The sequence below is a fragment of the Apodemus sylvaticus genome, chromosome 3 (assembly GCF_947179515.1).
Source record: "Apodemus sylvaticus chromosome 3, mApoSyl1.1, whole genome shotgun sequence".
Taxonomy (NCBI): domain Eukaryota; kingdom Metazoa; phylum Chordata; class Mammalia; order Rodentia; family Muridae; genus Apodemus; species Apodemus sylvaticus.
In genome coordinates this window covers 57,144,149-57,152,908 of record NC_067474.1, presented here as the reverse complement: position 1 = coordinate 57,152,908, position 8,760 = coordinate 57,144,149, and the positions used below count along the sequence as shown (strand labels likewise).

At 47.9% G+C, this 8,760-nt stretch overlaps 1 protein-coding gene across 1 annotated transcript; it reads left to right on the top strand.

The window, feature by feature from the left end:
• Nucleotides 1-3,802: 3,802 nt before the first annotated feature.
• LOC127680730 (olfactory receptor 13C7-like) lies at nucleotides 3,803-4,759 on the top strand. The gene has a single exon (XM_052176374.1). The coding sequence runs from the start codon at nucleotides 3,803-3,805 to the stop codon at nucleotides 4,757-4,759; it is 957 nt and encodes a 318-aa protein (XP_052032334.1).
• Nucleotides 4,760-8,760: the final 4,001 nt, after the last annotated feature.

Sequence of the window (8,760 nt, the reverse complement as noted above, 5' to 3'; positions counted from 1 at the left end):
ACAAGCCCTCTGCCCTGCCCTGTTCCCAATCCACCCCTTCCCACTTCCCTAAGTGGCCCCAGCCCTCAGCCCTTAGCCTGCCACATCTTAAGCAGCTGCTGCCTGGGAGCTTCAGAGGTACAGCCTGGCTGCCTCAGCTATGGCGAACCATCACCCTCTGGTGGTCAAAGCAGTTAGGAGGTTGTTATTCCCCCATTCCTAAGAAGACAAGCAAACACAGGGGACAGAGGGCAGAAACTCTTTTACATTCCTTTACAGAAGGAGTTCAGATTCACACAGGACTGTCTGCAACTCTTTAATTGGATTTGTGGAACACAGGCCCTAAATTCCTGGGAGGCCTTCCGGCAAACTTTAAATTGCCTCTGGGATTAAGACTGCCTCCCAGACAACTAGAAGGCTAAACTTTTCCAGGATCCTTGATAGGCCCTCTGGAGAGCCAGGCTAAGGGCAGAGGGCAGAAAGCCCAGGACTCAGGCTAGGCACAACTCCAGCAGCCGCTGGCGAGGGGCACCTCCAGCTGTCTCCACATTGCTGTTTCACTGGACATGGGGAAGGGCAGCTAGCACAGGGAGCAAGAGCCCCTCCCCCACCACAGCCAACCTTATACTCCTTTCTCCCTGTGCCCTCTGATAGGACAACTAGCTCCCAAGACAGTTAAACAGAATCACTGTGTATTCCAGACCAAAAGACAAGGCTGGGTCAGGCAAGCCCAATATAAGTCATTGAAGCCATCTTTTTCCCCCCAAGCCCTGAGAACTCCCAGCATCCTCCTGAGCCGGAGGGCTTCTACTGGGTGAGCTCCCACCCCACCATGGACTTGTCTGCCCAGTGGACACAGGCAGGGCTCTCTCTGTGGCCACACCTTCTTCAGGTAGGTGAGAGAAGGGGCAGAGATGGGATCTGAGGACATATGGAACCCAAGGCTAGACCTTGGTTCTGACTTCCACATCTCCTAGGTTCTTCATAGAGGAAAGGAGCAGACATGTCCAGGATGTCCCAGCTGGTGCAGGGGTGAGGCGGGCTGAGGGGGCAATGTACAGGGACAAGAATAAAGGAAAGTCTCTGCTTAAGGGCAGGCTGACTGTCTAATCATCAAGGCTGAGGAGAGAACGAAAGATGTGAGCTATGTATCACGTGATGAAAACAACAGGGCAATGGTTTTTCTAGAAGAGTCATACAGCAAAGGAAGAGAAGTTACTTTAGAGCATCCCTGCCTCAGCTCACCCCTCCACACACAGTGCTGCCCCTGCCTCAGCTCACACCTCCCACACAGTGCTGCCCCTGCCTCAGCTCACACCTCCACACACAGTGCTGCCCCTGCCTCAGCTCACACCTCCCACACAGTGCTGCCCCTGCCTCAGCTCACACCTCCACACACAGTGCTGCCCCTGCCTCAGCTCACACCTCCACTCACAGTGCTGCTCCCGTCTCAGCTCACACCTCCACTCACAGTGCTACCCCTACCTTGGCTCACACCTCCACACACAGTGCTGCCCCTGCCTCAGCTCACACCTCCACACACAGTGCTGCCCCTGCCTCAGCTCACACCTCCCACACAGTGCTGCCCTGCCTCAGCTCACACCTCCACACACAGTGCTGCCCCTGCCTCAGCATACATCCTCCATGCACAGTTCTGCCCCTGCCTGAGCTCACACCTCCACTCACAGTGCTGTCCCTGCCTCAGCTCACACCTCCTTTCACAGTGCTGCCCCTGCCTCAGCTCACACCTCCACTCACAGTGCTGCCCCTGCTGCAGCTCACACCTCCATACACAGTGCTGCCCCTGCCTCAGCTCACAACTCCATGCACAGTGCTGCCCCTGCCTCAGCTCACACCTCCACTCACAGTGCTGCCCCTGCCTCAGCTCACACCTCCACACACAGTGCTGCCCCTGCCTCAGCTCACACCTCCACTCACAGTGCTGCCCCTGCATCAGCTCACACCTCCACACACAGTGCCGCCCCTGCCTCAGCTCACACCTCCACACACAGCTCTAACATCTCTGAAGACAGATCTCTTTTTCTTCAGCAATTCCTGATGCCTATAGTTCTGCTGCCCAGACAACTGCACGGGGAGAGCTCCAAACTGGGTCTGCTTTCTCTCACCCATCTTCCCTAGCAGCAGGGCAACAGTGAAAGACAGTCAAAGCCCCGCTACAGGGCAGATTTCTTAGAGGAAGGTTTGATACATCTATAGTCTATGAGAGTCCTAGGGAGGGTGAGAAGGGCCAAGGCTTCTCAACTGAACCTTTACATCCTCAGTAGACACGGTCTGACACAAACGCTGGGCAAGAACATACAATGATGAGGGGCAGGCTGGGGAAGGAGAGAGCCACCTGGGCCAGCCTACGGCTTTCTCAGAGCTTCAGTTTCCCTGGTGTTTGAAAGCATATCTCTCTCTCTCTCTCTCTCTCTCTCTCTCTCTCTCTCTCTCTCTCTCTCTCTCTCTCTCTCTCTCTCTCTCTCTCTCTCTCCCCTCCCTCCCTCCCTTCCTCCCTCCATCCCTCCCTCTCTGAGTGCCTCCCTCCGTCCTACTCTGTCTCTGTCTCTGTCTCTGTCTCTCTCTCTCTGTGTGTGTGTATGTGTGTGTGTATATGTGTGCGTGCAAAAACCATGTCACAGTGCTCATGTGCAGGTCAGAGAAGAGAGAACAACTTGAATGCCTTGATTCTGTTTTTCCATCCTATGGGTCCCAGGAATTGAACTTTCCTCAGGCTTGGCGACAAGCCTCTACCCACTGAGCCATCTCTCTGACCTCGCTTTCCTAATCTTTAACTCGAAAAGTCAAGGTTTAAGGTTTTCTCTAATGGACAGATCTGCAGTTCTTCTGTCGCTACAATGCATTGTACATGTGGTTCCCTCCTGGAGCAAGACCACTGTAAGCCTGGAATTGTTTTCCTTACTTTGGAGAATGTGTTTTGATGACACCACAGTGGCTTTAATGGTCAAATCAGGTACAGAAGAGCCTGAGTTAGGAGCTGCAACTTACAAAACTGCTCCAAAGCACAGAATACAGTCACAGGGAGTACATAGGAAGGCACAAGGGGCACTTGTCCTTCATAGGTATGGAGCAGACTAGTCCTATTGTCGAGCTATTGCAGAGGGGACAAGTCCATGCTTCTGTAAAGGCCACCAACTCCAGCAGTCCCACCATGACCAGCAGCTCACAGACTCTACTGATAGTGCCAGCCAGGAGCAGCACCTATCAAATTCACAAGAAATGAAGGACAGGTACTGTACAACAAACAGAAATTCTCGCTAGACTTTATTCTGCCTGGCCACTGTATTCTCTCTCTGTGACACTAAGTTATCATCATAATGTTATTGTGAGGGCACAGAATTAGAGGTACAAGAGTGAGAGAGATCACACCAATAGCTAACATTACCAAGAGCAGCAGCAGCCCAGGAAGGGGCAGGAACGATCTGGGACAGGCAGGGCAGCCAGATTAGTCCAAGTTCTTCCTCTGTTCTGGAGCTGTGCAGCATCCTTCTGGCTTCTCCTTTGAGGTTTTCATGTGTCCAGCATCCATGACTAGACACACCCCTTCCCTCAGGCATGCTGGCTCCACCAGCCTGACTATGCCTCAGGCATCACGCCCCTCCCCCATCATGGTTGGCTATCAAAGGCTTTCTGTGCTTGAACCAATGCATTCTGACCTCTCAGGCCACCTAATAGGGGATTGTACCGTTTAATCCTTGAATTTACATTTTAATTATATATTCTAGAACCATGCCTACATCCTGGTCCTAATGAGCAAGTGCTTGCTGTCTCCTGTTTTCTCAAGAGGGGAGGAGAATGAGATATGGAAGCAGTCAATCAGTCCACGGTAGCTGAATTTGTCTTGCTGGGCTTGTCAGATCACCCAACACTGGAGAAGACCTTCTTCGTGCTCATCCTGCTAATGTACCTGGTGATCCTGCTGGGCAACGGGGTCCTCATCCTGGTGACCGTCCTCGACTCCCACCTGCACACACCCATGTACTTCTTCCTGGGGAACCTCTCCTTCCTGGACATCTGCTACACCACATCCTCAATCCCCTTGGTCCTGGATGGCTTTCTCACCCCCAGGAAGACCATCTCCTTCTCAGGCTGTGCTATGCAGATGTTTCTCTCCTTTGCCATGGGAGCCACAGAGTGTGTGCTCCTGGGCATGATGGCGTTTGATCGCTATGTGGCCATCTGCAACCCCCTTAGGTACCCAGTGGTCATGAGCAAGGCTGCCTATGTGCCCATGGCCGCCAGCTCCTGGGCCTCTGGAAGCATCACTGCCACTGTTCAGATATCTTTAGCAATGCGGCTGCCCTTCTGTGGGGACAATGTCATCAATCACTTCACCTGTGAGGTCCTGGCAGTCTTAAAGCTAGCCTGTGCCGACATCTCCATCAATGTCATCAGCATGGCGGTGGGCAATGTGATCTTCCTGGGGGTCCCTGTCCTCTTCATCTTTGTCTCCTACATCTTCATCCTCTCCACCATCCTGAGGATCCCCTCTGCTGAGGGGAGGAAGAAGGCCTTCTCCACCTGCTCTGCCCACCTCACTGTGGTACTGGTCTTCTACGGGACCATCCTCTTCATGTATGGGAAGCCCAAGTCCAAAGACCCACTGGGGGCAGACAAGCAGGACCTCGCAGACAAGCTCATCTCCTTGTTTTATGGGGTACTGACCCCCATGTTGAACCCCATCATCTACAGCCTGAGGAACAAGGATGTGAAGGCTGCTGTGAAGAATCTGGTGGGTCAGAGATGCCTAATTCAGTGATGGTGAGGGAGTGGGTTATTTCCTAGTTCTGTGCATACCAGGCTTGTCTGGGAACACAAGCACAGCCCTGCTCATTAGCCCTATACATCAGTTTGGACTTAGTTCTTTGTGAATGACTGGGGCTGGACCATGAACTCTTTAGAATAAAGACACTGGTTGTACAAAATGGCCCAGAAGCAAGAAAAAGTACTTTGAAAATGAAGTGTTCTTTGTATGCCCACAAAATAAGCAATAAAAACTGGGAAAATATGTTTCTCTTTGTCAGTAAAGTCTGGTTGGGATGTGTATGTTAGGACTTTTTCCCCCTACTGTACAATTGGGAAGACACTGTGAGAAGAACTCACTTGTTTTATTTTTCTTTACACTCTTTCTGTGTGGCCCAAACTGGTCTGGAATACATAACCCCCCTCTGTGATTAGACCGCTTAAACCATCTCCAAAGTTTCCCCTCCTCTTCTTCTGTCAGTCCCCACCTCTGATCCCATGGGACTCCTAAGTGAATTCTAGAAAGTTTTCTTCTCTCTATAAAGTTCAGATAATAGAGTATGTATTTGCTTTTACATCTGGTCTTTTTTCCTTTTCCACATTCATCTTTTAGATATTTTACCCAGTGGTAACATATATTAACAAAAAGGGTCATGAATTCAAGAGGGGAGCACAGGAGGGGAAGGGAGATGGAGAGGGAGAGGGGAGGGGACGTGAGGGAGAGGGGTAGATGTGATACAAATACAGTATACTCATGTATAAAACTCTCAAAAATTTTTAAAAATCATTTGATATATCTAAAGCAGAGATCAAATGGAATGTTAAAAATTTAAATATATGACAGGATTTATGACCCAACTTTTCACTTTAACAAGCTAGAAAAATAACAAAGTAATCTAATATGGGCAAAAGAAAATTATAATTCGAACAAGTATAGCAAAGCGGAAAAGGGGCAATAGAAAACATTAACAAATCCAAATAGATACTATAGAAGACAACAACGTTGATAAATCCCTAGCATGACTCAGACAGCGATAGAAAGATGGACAGATGACTGATAGACAGTACACTATCAAAATCAAGAATGAAAAAGAGTTACTGCTGACTTACAGATATCAAATGACAGTAACAAGAATATCATGAATTACTTTAAGGACATGAAATTTGACTATTTAAACGGCATGTACAAGTTCTCTGAAAAAATCCAGTTTACAAAATCCAGTTTAAAAGGGAGGAGCTCTGTGTCTGAGCGTCTGCACCATCCGATCCTCAGACAGCAGGCTCGGGAGAGAGGACACCTCGATGCTTCAGAAGCAGGAAACGGAGAGGTTGTTTTAAATAGGAAATAACTGTACAGCAAATGTGGAAGAATTCGATGGAACTGCCTAGAGGAGCCGCGAAATGCCACAGAAGAGCTGGGCGAGCCCTTCTGCTGGGAGTTACATCACTACAATGTCCAGAGAAGCGAGGACACTAAGAGACTCCACTTGTGAAGTTTTAGAGGGGAACAAGAACTCTGTCAGGACTTGGGCTAGAGGTTACTCATGTGGCTGTGGTCAAAACACAATGTAGCTTCATTTCTGTGTTCTGAAAAATGGAGTGGGGGCTGAATTTAAAAGTGATATGCCAGAGACCTGACGAAGACCCCCCCCTCCATGTGGTGCGGGGTGAGGAGAGACTGGCAGGCTGACCAGTTCAGCTGTCACCTAGGCCCAGATCAGGGCTCTGAGCTGGTCCACCTGACATTTATATCATCTGTGAATGGTTGGGACACACCAAAGGGCCAGTTCTGCAGATCCAAAACTTCAGGATCTCTGAGTCTCGGGGTAACAACAGGATAACCCGGAGGAGTCCAGATGAGGATCCAATACTGATGGTGTCACAGAAGTCAGAGATCTTAAACCAAACCAATGAATCACTGTAGGGAATATTTGCAAGTGAAGATGTGTGGACATAGGTGTCTCAGGGTTTCCACTGTGAAGAGACACCATGACAATATTTAATTAGGGCTGGCTTACAAGTTCAGAGGTTCAGTCCATTATCATCAAGGCAGGAAGCATGGCAGCATCCAGGCAGGCATGGCACTGGAGAAGCTGAGAGTTCTACATCTTCTTCTGAAGGCAAAGAGAAGACTGACTTCCAGGCAGCTAGGGGGAGGGTCTCTCAAAGCCCACCCCCACAGTGACACACCTACTCCAACAAAGCCACACCCACTCCAACAAGACCACACCCACTCCAACAAGGCCACACCTCCTAATAATGTCACTCCCTGGGCTGAGCATAAGCAAACCACCACAGAAGGGATATACTGTGGGACACTCTGTGACTTAATACAGCTTCCACAAGGAGATGTTTTTTGCTTTGTTCTGTTTGTTTTCATTTGTGTGTGTGTGTTTTCTTTTGGGGTGGAGGTTGCCAGGGCAAAGGGCAGAATAAGGGGACGGGGGATGAGGGGGACTAGGGTGCATGATGTGAATGTCACAAAGGATCAATGAAAAGTTTTTTTAAAAGGAGGAAATGGAAAATTTAAATAACTCTACATCTGTTAAACTAGCTGAATTCTACAAACAGAACTACAAAGAAAGCTGCATGCTGGGATGGTTTGGCTAGAGTATTATTGCTATCTTTACCCTTATAATTATCATTATTGACAGGATCGTACTATGTAGCCCAGGCTGACCTCAGATGTGGGATCCTTTTCTTTAACCTTCCAAGACCTGGGATTATAGAAAGGGGTCACCTTGCCCAGACATGGTAAATTAGATCAATCACTTAAGGAAGAAATAACGCAAATTAAAACAGAAGAATAAAAGAGGAGGGACCAGACCTGAATTGTCACAAAACCTTAAACTAACTATATCAAATTCAGTAAGACATTTAAAAGATCTGTGTATACACACAGACACACAGACACAGACACACACACACACACAGACACACACACATACATATACATGCACACGCACACGCAAACATGCATATACTCTCTCTGTCTTTGTTTTTTGTGTTTTTTGTGGGCTGGTATTTATTTACTTATTTTGTTTTTTTGAAAAAATAGACAAAATAGGACAAAACAGGACAGATATGGCTGGCTCTTCTAGAAATCACTCTGTAGACCAGGCTGTCCTCGAACTCATAGAGATCTTTGTTTCTCTGCTTGCTGAGTGCTAGAACTAAAGACATATGCCATCACTACCCCAGGTAACTTTTATAGATAATATATCATAATTAAGTTGGTTTTATCCTGAAAATAATGTAATTATAATAAAATTGTTGTATTAAAATGTAGTTGTAATAAAATTATAATGTAAAAGTAAACTATTATATTTGTAGATGTTCACTGAGGGATAAAAGTATTAAAAATACCAGGATCTGGCTACTGTAAAGGCAGAACTATCATCAGCTATGGTATTAAGGAGGAAGTGGAGTTAGCTTGGACATACAGGAGCTCCTGGGTGGTATAATTCCATTTCTGTTTCTTAATCAAGCAATGTTTGTCTTCCCAATAATAACTGATTATTCCATCTGTTTGATTTGTGGATGTGAATGGTTAATACTGGCACAGCCTCAGATCACCTGGGAGAGTCTCAGTGAGAGACTGTCTAGACCAGACCTCCCTGTGGGCAGGTCTGTTAGAGATTGTCTTGATTGCCTTAACTGGCATGGAAAGACCCAGCCTGAAAGCAGGCAGCACCACCGCTCCTTGGTTTTGGGCCCTGGAACTGTAGGAGAGTAGAGAGAGCTGTGTGCTAAGCATGCAAAGAGGGTTCACATCCCGTCTGCCTTCATTCCTGTATCTCACACTGCTGCCTTTCCCTCTCCTCCACACATCTCCATTTAATACTCGATGTCATTTTAGCAAGCCAGCCCATCCTTCTCCTCTCACCTTACTCTTTCCTTTTCTCTCTTGTCATAGTCTCCGCCTCAGCCTCCCAAGAGTAAGAACCGTCCTACATTATCTGTTAACTTATTTTCATCTCCCATCGTCAATCCACCTTTACCCAAAATTTCATCATC

Excerpts from the sequence above, each read along its gene's own strand:
- LOC127680730 (XM_052176374.1), top strand. The coding sequence starts at position 3,803 with ATGGAAGCAGTCAATCAGTCCACGGTAGCTGAATTTGTCTTGCTGGGC.